General features: G+C 38.1%; 1 protein-coding gene across 4 annotated transcripts in view; it reads right to left on the reverse strand.

Moving 5' to 3' along the window:
• LOC132378990 (serine-rich coiled-coil domain-containing protein 2-like) overlaps positions 1-16,638 on the reverse strand; it is a 646,565-nt gene that overhangs the window by 180,104 nt on the left and 449,823 nt on the right. For all 4 annotated transcript variants that reach the window (XM_059946413.1, XM_059946415.1, XM_059946414.1 and 1 more), the window contains one exon: positions 5,215-5,301. In XM_059946413.1, coding sequence (XP_059802396.1) covers positions 5,215-5,301 — 87 coding nt within the window. The remainder of the gene's footprint in view (positions 1-5,214; positions 5,302-16,638) is intronic.

Consider the following 16,638-nt stretch of genomic DNA (forward strand, 5'->3'; position numbering starts at 1 on the left):
ATTGCACATTCCACATTGTAGAGATAATGGATATTTGATGTAAGTGATAACTTTGAGGTGAGGCTTTTTAAGAAGGTAATTCAAGAATGTTAGGTGAGCTGTATGGATAGCATCTAGTGCTAGTTTTGCCTCAAAAGTTGAAGAAAATAGAATGGAACTTTGGAAGAAAGAAACATGACATATGCAAGAAGCAGCCTGGTAAAAGAATGACCACATCTGGTGAGGAGAGGCTAAACAGGAACAAAATGGACAAGTGGAAATCAATATGGACAAACTGGCATAGAATAACAAGACAAAAACATCTTCTGAGAAGAGAAGGAGATAAAGCAAATCCAGTTGAGACATGACAATACATTTGTAATGAAAATACATTAGTATGGCAGAAGATTTTAATAATCTCACTGTAGCAATTAATTCTCAGAAATTAACTGATTCAAAAACACAGGCAATTAGAAAGTAATGTATAATATCTAGCAAAGAAGTTTATAAAACATTTCTGAATTATGGTGCATTGTCAATAGCAGCAATACAAGTTATACACTATAAAATCAGTTATGGGTTTCAATGCTGTAATGAAAGACTCAGATGAAAATGAATGTATTAACTGATAACCCTCTTCCACAAACCTTTGAAACCAAGCTGTAAACAATGCAAAAGCAAATCTCTACAGATGCTGTAATCTGTAACAAAGAGAAAATGCTAGAAATGTGCAGTACATCAGGCAGCTGCTATGGGGATAGAGTTAAACTGCACCAACATTGTGGAGAATTAAAAGATACAGTAAGTTTTAATATACAGCAAAAGACTGAAAGGGATAATTACAAAAGGAAAAGCAGTTTAAGCTGTCATCCAAATTATTGCAGGCCACCATCTGATTCAATTTAATTTGATGCAAACAATGCATTTCACTGTATGTTTCAATGTTTTGATGTATATATGACAAATGGGCGTGATAGCATAGCAGTTAGTGTGACATTATTAAAGCTCAGAATGCTGGAGTTCAGAGTTCAATTCTGATGCCGCCTTAAGAAGTTTGTACGTTCTCCCTGTGAATGCATGGGTTTTACCCCTTATTCCAAAGACATATTAGTTAGTAGGTTAATCGGTCATTGTAAATTGTCCTGTGACTAGGCTAGGTTTAAATAAGTGGGGATGCTGGGGGGTGTGGCTCATTTGAGCAAGAAGGGCCTGTCCCATGCTGTATCTCTAAATAAAAACTATAAAAATAAAGCTAATCTCTTGAATCCTCATCATGAGTGCACTAGTTAAATTGGACTTCAAAACATTAAATCAGATCACAAATGAATTATACGCAAAGAATTACAATCAAGACTAGTTGAGGAACTTCACATTAGGGAATTGTTAACAATAGATGATAGCCTTACCCATTGTCCTAATCCATTGTACAAACTACGGATTACAAAAGCTAAGGACACTACTCCAAATATAGAAGTGGACCATGCAGCCATTCAGTATGTCTACTGTGAGATAAATATGGACATCTTTCTACTGATGAAGGCCATACATAGAACATTCAGTGACAGTGCAAGAGTGTATCCTGCCATGGAATCTGACACTGATCCGTGGCTCAGGAAAATCTAATGAATTGATGCTTCAGAGTGTGATCAAACCTGACTAGCTCTGGATTCTGGAATGCATGGTGTTCACTTTAAATCGTTTATAAAACAAATTGGGATAAATTTTTGTTCCACAGCTGGACTTAAGTGGAGAGATCAGCATATAGAGTAACAAAAAAACATAAAGGTGCCAAATATAAAGTGATCATATGCAGATTTTCTTCTGAGCTGCAGATCGACAGTTGCACTCTACTGAGAAGACCTGGGATTCAGCAGAATCATGAAGGAAATTAAGTTAAAATAAATTAAGTTAATAAATTAAGTTAAAATAAAGCAAATACATCAACACTTGCTCTGAAGATAAAATGTTCAGATCACATGAAAACTTAACACCACTAAGCCGGGCAGAGATGAGAAAATGGAGAATTAGATAAAATGCAGAAATACATGGTTCAAATAATACTCTTATTATACACATTTTCAAGTCAACCACTTATATCAATGGGGATACCCAAAGGGGCTAGTGAGGAGGAATGAGAAAATGACTATGTCACTAAAGGGCTGAAGAGTTGTTAGAAAACATTACTGAAGACAGTCACAGAAGTGGTATCCTCAATTAACCCAAGAAAAGGATATTGTATCAATAACATCTGTCAAGACACCAAAATGTGCTTGATCATCAAGGCTGTTTAGGTTCAAGAAGAATCTGAAATAAAGAACCTCCTAGTATTCACTGCACTTCCTACATAGGACGCTGCACAAACTGCAAGATACTTCATTGCAGACCAACTTTTCTAAATTCTGAGACTTTAATTTATTTCTCTCATCAAAGAAACTGCCCGAGCAGCAATTCCCGTTTCTATTCATAATCAATCAATGCTCACTTAACAATATTACCTGCATGTGTAAATAATACTTACGTAACTAAAATGCAGTTTCACTTACTGATGAAAAAACATAGAACAGTACAGCACAGAAACATGGTCTATGGTCCACAATGTTATGCTGAACTAATTAAGTTGGTAATCAAATGCCCAGTTAAACCTACCCTATTTGCCTATACAATGTCCATTTCCTGCATATCCATGTGTCTTCCAAAGAGCCTCTTGAATGCTTCTGGCATATTTGCCTCCTTCACTATTCCCAGGCAGCCACTACTCTCTTGTGTTAAAAAAAAACCTCCCTCATACTTCTCCTTTGAACTTATCCTCCTTAACTCAAATGAATGTCCTCTGGTATTAGACATTTCAATCCTGGGAAAATATATCTCCTCTATCTATGGCTCTCATAATCTTTATAAACCTCTATCAGCTCTCCTATCAGCCTCCACTGATCCAGAAAAAACATCCCAAATTGTCCAACCTTTGCTTATTGCACATGCCCTCTAATACAGGCAGCATCCTGACAGACTTCTTCAGTACCCTCTCCAAAGCCTCGACTTCTTTTTTTATAATGGAGTGACCAGAACTGAATGCAAAACTCCATATACAGCCTAACAAGTCTTATAATGGTGCAACATAGTTTCCTGACTTTTGAACTCAGCTCCTCAACTTATGAAGGCTGGCATGCTATATGTCTTCTTTGCCATCCCATTAACATGTGTAGCCACTTTCAGGGAGCTATGGGCATGGACCTCAAGATCCCTCTGCACATCAACACTGTTAATGGCAAGTCTGTCAAGAGTCTTTCTATTAACAGTGTACTGTCTCTTTACATTTGATCTCCCAAAGTGCAATCCTTCATACTTGGCCAGATTAAACAGCATCTTTTATATCTCTGCCCATATTGGCAACTGATCTATATCTTGCTGTATCCTTTGCCAGACTTCCATGCTATCAAAAGCACCACAAATCTTTATATCATCTACAAGTTTATCAACTCACCCATCTACATTTTCATCCAGGTCATTTATATGTGTATCACAAACAGTAGAGGTCCTAGTATGAATCCCTGTAGAACACTACTGGTCACAGACCTCCAGCTAGAATAAATCCCATTGACCACTAATCCTCGTCTTCGATGGGCAAGTTCAGTTCTGAATCCAAACAACCAATTCACCATGGACCCATGCATCTTAAATTTTCTGGATGAGCCCCCAATGAAAAGGATTGATTAGGTTATACTATGAGAAGTAATATTCCTAAATTTTGAAGTGAACGGAATGTGGAATGCAAGGGTCCAATCAAAGCAAAAAGTATGATTTCTACTGAGTCACAGGGATTATAAGTTTGAGGTGGCATATTATTAGCAACAAAGAAAATATTGAGGAACTCAGCAGGTCAGACAGAATCTGTGAAGGGAAAAAGACAGTCAACCTTCCAGGTCAAGACTCTTTATTGTGTCACTATTAGGCTTTGTTACCATTTACTGTAAGTCTTTAAATTCTATGTGGTTCAAGAGGGTCTTGCACATATTGCCATGGTAATTCCATCCCTGTGTTCACTGAAAGCATCACTGAAACTCCACTCCCAAAGTATAATCAATACACAATAATTATTATTCTTACACAGAAGCTCGGCAAACTTCTATAGATGTGTGGTAGAAAGTGTGCTGACTGGCTGCATTACGGCCTGGTATGAGAATACCAATGCCTCTGAGTGGAAAATCCTACAAAAGGTAGTGTATTCAGCCCAGTACGTCACAGGTAAAACCCTCCTAACCATTGAGCACATCTACATGAAACAGTGCCGTAGAAAAGCAGCATCCATCATCAAAGATCCTCACTATCCAGCCAATGCTCATTTCTCACCACTGCCATCAGGTAGAAGGTACAGGTGCCTCAGGACTCGCACCATTGTTCATGAACAGTTATTACCCCTCAACCATCAGGCTCTTGAACAAAAAGGGATAGCTATACACATTTAAGGACTTAGTAATATTGTTATTTCATGCTCATTATTTATAGCTATTTAGTTATATCTGCATTTGCACAGTTGTTTATTGTTCCTGATTTTACAGTTTACAGTTACAGTTCTATAGATAGATTTGCTAAGCATGCCCGCAGAAAAAGAATCGCAGGGTTGTATGTGGTGATATGTATGTACTTTGAACTTTCAACAAAACCATAAGACCATAAGACATAGGAACAAATTAGGCCATTCAGCCCATCAAGTCTGCTCCACCATTCAAACATGAAGTTACAGAGCGCTGACAACCAGTAATTGCTCTTGTATCATGTAGATAAGACAAGGTGAATATGAATATAAAAAACACAAGCAAAACTTGAATACACATTACACTTAAATTATTTATCCTTTCATTCGTTTGTATGTGCTATGTCATATGATGTCAGTAATCAAGGTCTTTCCATGATTGTTCTTGGCAAATTTTCCCTACAGGTCAGAATAAAGATGCTCTCAGTTTATGAAGGTTTTAGCTAGATAACTTATTGAAAGAGTGTTATCCTTTTGAGAAGCATTTGATAACCAGTATTTGGAGACAAATAAATCAGAAGTCAGTGCAACAAAATCTTATGAGCCACATAATTATCAATTGTGCCAAAATATGCTATATAAGCTTAAATTTAACATGAAAGGATATTTTTTCTGATCTATTTTCAATGATAGTCTATCAATAGGAATTATGTTTAAATATAATTCTAATACTAAACATATGGGGGAAAAGGTGAACAATTTACCTTATCTGTAGAATTTATAGCCTCAGCTTGTTCTTGTGTTGGTGAGACTACAGCTATCAAATCATTTACTGAGGAACCGTCACCATTCTGAAAAATAAGAAGAGAATTAGTGGTTGAGACAAGATACACACAAAGGTAAAGGTAATAAAAGCATGCACGGCAAGGTTATATGTTTGATATGCATATGCCTTGATCTAAGAAATCGATTTTTCAATTTTAACACATCGATTGTACCAAGACAGAAATAGATGAGCAGGCACATTGCTTTCAACATTTGTAATACCAGAGATGGGTAAAATTGTCTAGTGTATGTGAGCATGTATATAAACACATCTACATACACAAATATTCTAGCAACAGGACTCTTTGTCAGTGCAAAGTCCAGTACAGCACTGGCTTTAGCAGGTGTCATGTTCTACCTGTGATAATGAGTTTCTGTGCCTTGCTCCACTAGACAGTGGTGTCCTTTACTTCCAGAGGATTCACAGCCTTACTGAAAATCTTCCACAAGTACAATGGCACCATTGGAATGTATTGGAAAAATTACCTTCAAGGCCTGACTTTTTATTTGATTGAATTCAATGATCTCAGGATTAGCAAATCTGCCCCAATAGCTACTTGTACACATTTCCAGAAGAGGAATTTAATGTTAATTTATCCTCCCTAACAATGTGAGAAAATGATTCATTTCAAACTTTTACCATCCTATCTAAAAAAAATGTTATAGACTGAAGCTTTTAAACCTAGGATGATCATGAACTGAATTGTATAGCTCTCCATTGTTTAAGTAGCTTAGCTAAAAGATTGCATAGAACTTAATTTTTAAAACAGTACATCAAATAGCAAATTGCAAGAGTAAAAACACAAAATGCTGAAGGAATTTAGCAGGTCAGGCAGCCTGTTCAGAGGGAAATGGGCAGCTGACATGCTTTTGCTAAGGATTTCAGCATATTCAGTCCTTTGTCTCCATTTCACAAGGTTAAATTTCTCGCTCTCCCTCCACAAAAAAATCATAAACAGAGATCATAAACCCTTCTTTTCTGCAAATGCAGTTTTTAGTTTAGTAAAATTAAGGTGGAAAGCAGATATTTTGATCCAAGCTAAGGATTTATCTCCAAAGGTATGAAATCAGTTCACCTCTTGTACTATATCAGAATATTTTAATAAATCCAGAGGGTACATTAAAAAAGATTCTAGTTAGAAGCTAATGTTTAAAAGTCAAAACAAAATATCTGTAATCATTAATGCTAAGCTACAAGTATCAATTACTCTTACCCTAACCACAGTAAATTAACATCAATTGTTGGTTCAAAGCCTTTTAATGAAGGGAGATATCAGTATAACATTACAATTTCAGACATCTGCAGTCTGTAATCTGTTCATTTTACATAAAAGAGTTAAATAAAGACAGAATATATAAGTTTTCTAAGATGCTTGCATGAAGAACTAGTCCAAAGTCTATTACTAGTGCAAAATCAAGCCTGAAACATTGACAGCCACATAGTGTGGCTCTAGAGAAACTCAAAAATTTCATAGAAAACTGGTTTTAAAAGCTTTTCAAAAACTAAACACTAATTTTGAATTCAAAATAAATTGTCTGTTTTTCTGATTCTTTGACAGACAGGTAAATGACCCCACTATCAAATTGGGGCCATAATGGTAGAGCATTACTGATATGACAAATTGGAAAAGTTATTTAATTCCACAGACCACTACCCAAAGGAAGCAACTGATTAAGATTCTGCATTTGTTCAGTAAAACTAGGGTAGGTGTGCTCAACTGAATCGAACATAATTCAACTTTCACTGGACAATGAGTAAAAAAAATGCAGAATGATGTGTGGTTTTGGTCTGGAACAAAAGACCATGGAAGGATCTATACTGTAAAGGCATCAAAGAGCAATATAACTTCCTATATTGTACACACATACAATGATGAAGTCCTAAATCTTAAAGTGAACTATGGCACTAAACTTATGCAAAACACTTTCACACACTTAATAGGATGTCCTATTTGTGGTGGATATTAACCTTGAGAACACTGTGAAAGACCAATGTTCCTAGTGGGAACATTTTCTGAGTTTTGGTCAAGATTAAAAGATGGAGACCTACATCCGGCTGCTGTTCATTCATTACAGCTCAGTGTTCAAGACAATCATACTCTCAGTTCTAATCAATGAGCTTCATATTCTGACCTTCTGAAAGCCTCTCTGCAACTATATCCCTGACTTCCTCTATATATAGCTACATATATCTATATATCTATATCTATGTATGTATATAATATCAAATTTAGTATTTAACATGGTTTATTTCATGGTAATCCAAAATGCTTCAAGTCGCTTCAATATAGTGTAGGAAAAACATATCAATGTGATCATGAAAGAACCTCCAGTCTTATTATGATCAGGATGTGTTGATTAAAATATGGTGCAAATATTAGTGAGAAACAAAGTTACTGCTTTCTGTTGTGCTACCCTCAATGCAATATTGTAATGGAGTGATCTGTATGGATGGCAAACTGTACCTATATGACAATAATAGTTTTACCAATTTACTTTAGTACTGATTTTTGTTTTTATTCTTCCTAACAAAATAGGCCAGCTGGTGGCCTAGTGGCATCAGCACTGGATCAGCATCGGCGCGAAGGCTCTTGAGTTTGAATCCAGCCAGCTCCAAAAACTCTGGCGATGGATGGGCTCCACCAGGTTTCAGATCCCTAAGACATGCCGTATGATGAGCAATCACCAAAAGATTGGTGCAAAAAGCTTGTCATGACAGCACCCTGAATTCCTCCAGCAGGAGTTAAGGGCGCACACACACAGCAAAATATATAATCTCACATTTACTCACTTTATTTTTCAACTGCCACACTCTTGCCCACAAGCTTAACGTGCCCACAGACCTTACAAACTCTGCATCCTGCTCACAATTCACTTTCCCAACCACTATCAAATTCAAGTAACTATTTAACTTTTTAAGATTATATCAATATGAATAATCACACATTTGGGTTCAGTGATTGATCTATTTTCTTTCCAACATGTTGAAACTTAACATGTCAACCTCCAATTTATCAGCTTTCAAGTGCTCAATATATTTTCATTCCTGGAATAAGATTATGACTCATTACTTATTCATTAGGAGTCAGCTATGATCTAATTAACAAGAGCTAAGTTCTGAAGTGAAGCTTCACCATGACTCTGAAGCATGTCTAAACATAATTTTTGTGGCAGAATAATTTAATCTGGTTTATCTCTTCTCTATATAAATGTAGAGTTTTGTCAGTCAAACCAAAGACTCATTTCTATCACTCAATTCACATTGACAGAGAAAATTTCTCTCCTTAGTAGGAATACTGTAAATATCCATAAACATATAATAAAGGATGCAGTCATATACTGAAATCTATATCGAGTGGCAGCAAGTATTTATTTTTTATTGTTTTGTATTTTTTAAATTTAACATGATGACTATTATCTTGCAACTTTATAAAAAGTCTGGTCAGGCCACATATGGAGTATTGCATTAATTCCTGGTTTCCCCATTACAGGAGGATGTAGAGCCTATGGTGAGAGTTCAAAAGAGGTTTACTCGGTCTCTGCCTGAATTAGAAGAGGTGCTATAAAAAGATGAACAAACTGGGGTCAGTTTCATTGAGTGGTGGAGACTGAGGGCAAACCTGATAGAAATATATAAAATTATGGGAGGCATAGATAGAGTGGATAAGACCATAAGACATAGGAGCAGAATTAGGTCATTCAGCCCATCAAGTCTGCTCCTCCAATTCATTATGGCTGATCCTGGACCCCACTCAACCCCATACACTTGCCTTCTTGCCATATCCTTTGATGCCCTGACCGATCAGGAAATGAACAACTTCCACCTTAAATATACCCACAGACTTGGTCTCCACTGCAGATTGAGGCAGAGCATTCCACAGATGTACTACTCTCTGGCTACAAAAAAATTCCTCCTCATCTCTGTTTTAAAGGGTTGCTCCTCAATTTTGAGGCTGTGCCCTCTAGTTCTGGATACCCCCATCATAGGAAACATCCTCTCCACTTCCACCCTATCTTGTCCTTTCAACATTCGGTAGACTTGAATGTGATCCCGCTACATTCTTCTAAATTCCAGGGAGTGGAAATTCCAGTGGATAGCCAGCGTCTTTTCCTCAGGGTCATCCATGTAAGGTAGTGGAGTAAGGTTAAGGTTAAGTTCAAAGATCATCAATTTCTTTTTGTTACACAGAGTGTGGTAGGTGCATGCAGTACATTGTCAGGGATTGTGATTGAAGCAGGCATTTAAGAGGTTCATAGACAGGCACACGAATATGTAGAGAATGGCAGAAAGTGGACCATGTGCAGACAAAAGACATTTAGTATAATTAACTCTGCACAAAATTGTGGGCTAAAGGACTTGGCCCTCTGCTGTCTTGTTCTATGTTTTAAGGTGCAGTTCAGATAGACAAATACAGTACAAGGTCCACGACAAGGTAGAATGGCAGTTCAAGAGTTCATCTTTTCGAATATAAGAGGCCTTTTCAAGCACTTGTTAACAGTTGGATGGAAGCTATTCTTGATCCTGGTGGTTCATGCATTCAGGCTTTTGTATCTTCTGCCTGACAGGAGAGGGGAGTAGAGAGAATGACTGGAATGGGAGGGGTTCATGGAGGTTGGTTTATTTGATGGACTGGTCTATATTCACAATTCTCTGCAATTTCTTGACGTATTGGGACCAAAGTAGTTGCGTGGCAAGCTGTGATGCATCTGAATAGAATACATTCTGAGGTGCATCTATAACAATTGGTAAGAGTTATCAAAACCATGCCAAATTTCCTTAGTTTTGCCATCTTTATGGCAAGAGCTTCAAAGTTTTTGATGCTGCAATGGAAAAGTTAATTGGAATTAAGGTGAAAAATGTTTCAAAGACTGAAAAAACACTACAAATGTACAGGTTTACTGTTGAAAGTATCCTGACTGGTTGGATCATGGCCTGATACACCAATTCAAATATGCAGGAAGATAAGAAACTGCTGAGAATAGTAGGCTCTGCCTAATACCTCACCAGCACATTCTTCCTCACCACTGGTAGAATCTCAAAGAGGCAATGTCCAGGATTCTGACCATCTGGACATGCCATCTTTTTACAGCTACCATCAAGCAGAAGGCATAGAAACCTGAAGACCCACATCAGCAGGTTCTAAAATAACAACTTCCCTTTAACTGTTTGGTTTTTGAATTGGCAAAACCATAATTACTACAGTTTAGCAACACTATGACCACTTTGGTCTCTTGCACTTCTCTGATCTATTTATATTTTCTTGTAAAAATCCTGTATGTTAACAATCATGGGATTGGGGATAATATTCTGGCATGGGTGGAGGATTGACTTTCTAACAGAAAACAGAGAGTTGGGATAAATGGCTTATTCTCAGACTGGCAGTTGGTGACTAGTGGTGTTCCGCAGGGGTCGGTGTTGGGACCCCAACTCTTTACGATCTATTTTAATGATTTGGAGAAAGGGACTAAGTGCAACGTATCGAAGTTTGCTGATGACACAAAGATGGGAGGGAGTGTAATGAGTGCGGAGGACATTGAAACCCTGCAGGGGGACATAGATAGGCTGAGTGATTGGGCAGACATTTGGCAGTTCAAATATAATACTGACAAGTGTGAGGTCTTGCACTTTGGCAGGAAAAATAATAGAGCAAGTTATTATCTAAATGGAGAGAAACTGGAAAGTGCTTCTGTGCAAAGGGATCTGGGGATCCTGGTGCAGGAAACACAAAAAGTTAGTATGCAAGTGCAGCAGGTGGTCAAGAAGGCCAATGGAATGCTGGCTTTTATTGCTAGGGGGATGGAGTATAAGAACAGGGAGGTCTTACTGCAGTTGTACTGGGTATTGGTGAGACCACACCTGGAGTACTGCGTGCAGTTCTGGTGTCCATATTTAAGAAAGGACATACTGGCTCACGAGGCAGTGCAGAGAAGGTTCACTAGGTTAATTCCGGGGATGGGTGGGTTGATGTATGATGAGAGGTTGAGTAGATTGGGACTCTACTCATTGGAGTTCCGAAGAATGAGCGGCGATCTTATTGAAACATATAAGATTGTGAAGGGGCTTGATTGGGTGGATGCGGGGAGAATGTTCCCAATGATGGGTGAAACTAGGACTAGGGGGCATAATTTCAAAATAAGGGGATGCCGTTCCAGGACTGAGATGAGGAGAAATTTCTTCACTCAGAGGGTAGTGGGGCTGTGGAATTTACTGCCCCAGAGAGCTGGGGAAGCTACTACACTCAATAAAGTCAAAACGGAGATAGACATTTTCCTGGATAAAAATGGCATTAGGGGATACGGTGAGCGAGCAGGTAAGTGGACATGAGGCTAGGTTTAGATCAGCCATGTGATCTCCTGGGCCAGTTTTCGATAGCCTGGATGGGTCGGAGAGGAATTTTCCAGAATTTTTCTCTTCAATTGGCAAATCGTTTTTTTTTTTCCCCGGGTGATCACATGGGTCTGGGCGGGATGAGTAATAAAATAAAATGGGCGGCATTGTGCCCTGTTGGTTGGCACTGTTGCTTTGTGAGATTCGTTGATAACTAGAGTTAAGATTGGATCAGCCATGATCTTGTTGAATGGCGGAGCAGGCTTGAGGGGCCGATTGGCCTACTCCTGCTCCAATCTCTTATGTTCTTATGTTGTATGTATATATGTTTAGTTTATGTTCATAGTTTATATTACTTTATGTTTTAATGCTGCTTGTATGATGCTATGTGCCTGTAATGTTGCTGCAAGCAAATTTTTCATTTCATCTATTCATTTGACAATAAACTCAACTTCAACTTTGAATCATAACTTAAACAAAATTTCATTTCAGCTCAATGATATTGCTGCTAAATCTCCTTAGGGTAGCATATCATATCCAACTGTCTTCAACAGTTATTTTGTTACATTACAAGGTCACAAGTTGAAATATTAGCTGATGATTTCATTATGTTTAATCCCATCCAAAATGTCTCACAAAAAGTAGCATTTTATGACTGCATACATGTGCAATCAGAAAAAGGGTATCCTGCAATGTGTCAACCACCTGATGCAACCAGTCAATGTGCCATCAAAGTACAAATATTTCACTATATACAACCCTAAAATTCATTTCCTTGCAGGTATACTCAGTAAATCGAAGAACTATAATATCAGAATCAGGTTTATTATCACCGGCATGTGTTGTGAAATTTGTTAACTTAGCAGCAGCAGTTCAATGCAATACATAATCTAGCAGAGAGAGAAAAATAATAAATAAAATAAAATATAATTAATAAACAAGTAAATCAATTGAGTGTATCAAATAGATTTTTTTAAATATGCATAAACAGAAATATTGTATATTAAAAAAAAGTGAGGCTGTGTCCAAAGCTTCAATGTCCATTCAGGAATCAGATGGTAGAGGGGAAGGGCTGTTCCTGAATCACTGAGTCTGTGCCTCACAGGATCAATTAAAAACTACAGCCAACAGGATGGACAAGGCAACCAATGTGCAAAAGACAATAAATTGTGCAGATACATGAAAATAAAAGAGATGATAATAACAATAATAAATAAGTAAAAAAACAACGTATTGAGAATATGATATGAAGAGTCCTCGAAAGTGAGTCCATAGATGTGGGAACAATCCAATGATGGGACAAATGAAGCTGAATGAAGTTATCTTCACTGGTTCAAGACCCTGATGGTTGAGGGGTAGCAACTGTTCCTGAACCTGGTAGTGCGAGTCCTGAAGCTCCTTCGCCTCCTTCCTGATGGCAGCAGTAAGGTTGCTCAAGGTTGATGATGGATGCTACTTTCCTGCGACAGTGCTTCCTGTAGCTGTGCTCAATGGAACGGAGGACTTTACTCTTGATGGACTGGGCCTTATCCACCAGCTTTTGTAAGATTTTTCACTCAAGGGCATTGGTGTTTACATAAAAGGCTATAATGCAAACAGTAATATACTCTCCACAACACATCCACAGAAGTTTGTCATAGTATTAGATGTCATGCCAAATCTTTGCAGAATTCTAAGGAAGTAGAGATACTGTGGTACTTTCTTCATAATTGCATTCACATACTGGGCCCAGAACAGGAAGTACAAAGTTAACAACTGCATTGGATTACCAAAGATTTACAATACTCAAGGAGAAGAAATTTCTTCTCTTAGTACTGAGCAACATGTTCAATGAGGAGACATATATATTTTCTGCTCTGTATTTTCTAATTTAGAGGCACAAGAGCTAATCTCATTCAAATATACATAAAAACCTTAGTGCTTAAAGAAACATGCAGGGATGATATTTGTTCTGCTGGGGTACTGAGAATCATAATCACAGTCTCAAAATAAAGGACCAGCTGTTCAGTACTAAGAAAGGAAATTTCTCCTTGAGCATTGCAAATCTTTGGTAATCTAGATTGAAGGCAGGTGTGAAGGCTTAATTACCGAATACATCAAAGTAAAAATGAAGAGATTTTTTGGACATTAGAAGAATTAAGGTTAGATTTATTGTCACTAAGATAAAAGATCAACCATGAAATTATTGAATGGTGATAACTCGCATGAGGGGAAAATGGATTATCCTTGCTTCTATTTCATATTTTCAATCATGTACCTAATATTCTAGTCAGCAGTAATATTGATTACATATCCTCTACTGTTGACTAATTTTCCTCAATATTTAAGCCCAAACGATATCAGCATTCTTGTGATCGTACAATTGAACATTACTAATTATTTGTAAGATTATCAAATTTTCAGAACTCTTGTACAACAATGAATGAATGAATATCCTGTGCATTACTTATATAAATGCTAAAAGGAATAAAAAATAATGAGGGAAGAAGATAGGATGGCTGAATTGATAAAATGATACTTCAATTTTGCATGTCATTTATTTCACGCCCATGTTAATCAAATTTGAGGAGAATTACTTATGCTCAAGGTGGCTCAGTGATATAAATAAAAACAATGTAAATATTGCTATCTGATATCAAGCAAAAATCTTTGAAAATCACAAAAGATTTCAAAATGAATAGGAATGACAAGATAAATACTTTGAGTGGAGATTCTTCATTAGATTTTAAATGGAAAGTTAATACCCAAAATGTAAACCCTTTCAACTGTTCTTTTAAAAGATCAATAGTTTCAAGATTAAAAAGATGCTGCAAGACACATTAAGTACTGTATGGATAACTGAAACGTATCAGTAAAAGGTAAATTTGACCTTTGAACAGAAGTACAACAGCAAGGTATCTGTTTTGAAGGGGGCACGAGAAGGCCTTAGCAAGTAGGGTAAAGGAAAACCCCAAGGCATTCTTCAATTATGTGAAGAACAAAAGGATGACAGGAGTGAAGGTAGGACCAATTAGAGATAAAGGTGGGAAGATGTGCCTGGAGGCTGTGGAAGTGAGCGAGGTCCTCAATGAATACTTCTCTTCAGTATTCACCAATTAGAGGGAACTTGATGATGGTGAGGACAATATGAGTGAGGTTGATGTTCAGGAGCATGTTGATATTAAGGAAGAGGAGGTGTTGGATTTGTTAAAATACATTAGGACGGATAAGTCCCCAGGGTCTGACAGAATATTCCCCAGGCTGCTCCACAAGGCGAGGGAAGAGATTAAAGCAACATGTACAACACGCTGGAGGAACTCAGCAGGTCAGTCAGCATCCGTGGAATGAGGGAAGAGATTGCTGAGTCTCTGGCTAGGATCTTTATGTCCTTGTTGTCCACGGGAATGGTGCCGGAGGACTGGAGGGAGGCAAATGTTGTCCCCTTGTTCAAAAAAGGTAGTAGGGATAGTCCGTGTAATTATAGACCAGTGACCCTTACATCTGTGGTAGAAAAGCTGTTGGAAAAGATTCTTAGAGATAGGATCTATGGGCATTTAGAGATTCATGGTCTGATCAGGGACAGTCAGCATGGCTTTGTGAAGGGCAGATCATGTCTAACAAGCCTGATAGAGTTCTTTGAGAAGGTGACCAGGCATATAGATGAGGGTAATGCAGTGGATGTGAACTACATGGATTTTAGTAAGGCATTTGACAAGGTACCACACGGTAGGCTTATTCAGAAAGTCAGAAGGCATGGGATCCAGGGAAGTTTGGCCAGGTGGATTCAGAATTGGCTTGTCTGCAGAAAGCAGCGGGTTGTGGTGGAGGGAGTACATTCAGATTGGAGGGTTGTGACTAGTGGTGTCCCACAAGGATCGGTTCTGGGACCTCTACTTTTCGTGATTTTTATTAACAACCTGCATGTGGGGGTAGAAGGGTGGGTTGGCAAATTTGCAGAGGTTAGCGGTGTTGTGGATAGTGTAGAGGATTGTTGAAGATTGCAGAGAGACATTGATAGGATGCAGAAGTGGGCTAAGAAGAGGCAGATGGAGTTCAACCTGGAGAAGTGTGAGGTGGTACACTTTGGAAGGACAAACTCCTAAGCAGAGTACAAAGTAAATGGCAGGATACTTGGTAGTGTGGAGCAGCAGAGGGATCTGGGGGTAAATGTCCACAGATCCCTGAAAGTTGCCTCACAGGTAGATAGGGTAGTTAAGAAAGCTTATGGGGTGTTAGCTTTCAGAAGTCGAGGGGTAGAGTTTAAGAGTCACGAGGTAATGATGCAGCTCTATAAAACTCTGGTTAGTCCACACTTGGAGTACTGTGTCCAGTTCTGGTCGCCTCACTAGAGGAAGGATGTGGAAGCATTGGAAAGGGTACAGAAGAGATTTATCAGGATGCTGCTTGGTTTAGAGAGTATGCATTATGAACAGAGAATAAGGGAGCTAGGGCTTTACTCTTTGGAGAGGAGGAAGATGAGAGGAGACATGGTAGAGGCATACAAGATATTAAGAGGAATAGATAGAGTGGACAGACAGTGCCTCTTCCCCAGGGCACCACTGCTCAATACAAGAGGACATGGCTTTAAGATAAGGGGTGGGAAGTTCAAGGGGGATATTAGAGGAAGTTTTTTTACTCCGAGAGTAGTTGGTGCATGGAATACACTGCCTGAGTCTGTGGTGGAGGCAGATACATTAATGAAATTTAAGAGACGACAAGACAGGTATATGGAGGAATTTAAGGTGGGGGGGGGGTAGAAAGGAGGCAGGGTTTAAGGGTTGGCACAACATTGTACTGTGCTGTACTATTCTATGTTCTACATGTTCTATGATATAATTAGGCAAAAATGAAAATTCAATATAATGTAAAGCCATAAAATCCAATCAGGTAACTTTTCACAGAACACAGTATTAAGCTTGTATGATTTTTACTGTATTGACAAACTATTTACAAATTAAAATGGCAGACACTATCTGTGGAAGCTTCATTTTGTTCCATTTAATATGAAAGTTAGTTCTTATGAAAAAAAGTAATGGAACTGGTCTCAGAGCTTTGG

This window comes from Hypanus sabinus, chromosome 21, assembly GCF_030144855.1.
Source record: "Hypanus sabinus isolate sHypSab1 chromosome 21, sHypSab1.hap1, whole genome shotgun sequence".
Classification (NCBI taxonomy): Eukaryota; Metazoa; Chordata; class Chondrichthyes; order Myliobatiformes; family Dasyatidae; genus Hypanus; species Hypanus sabinus.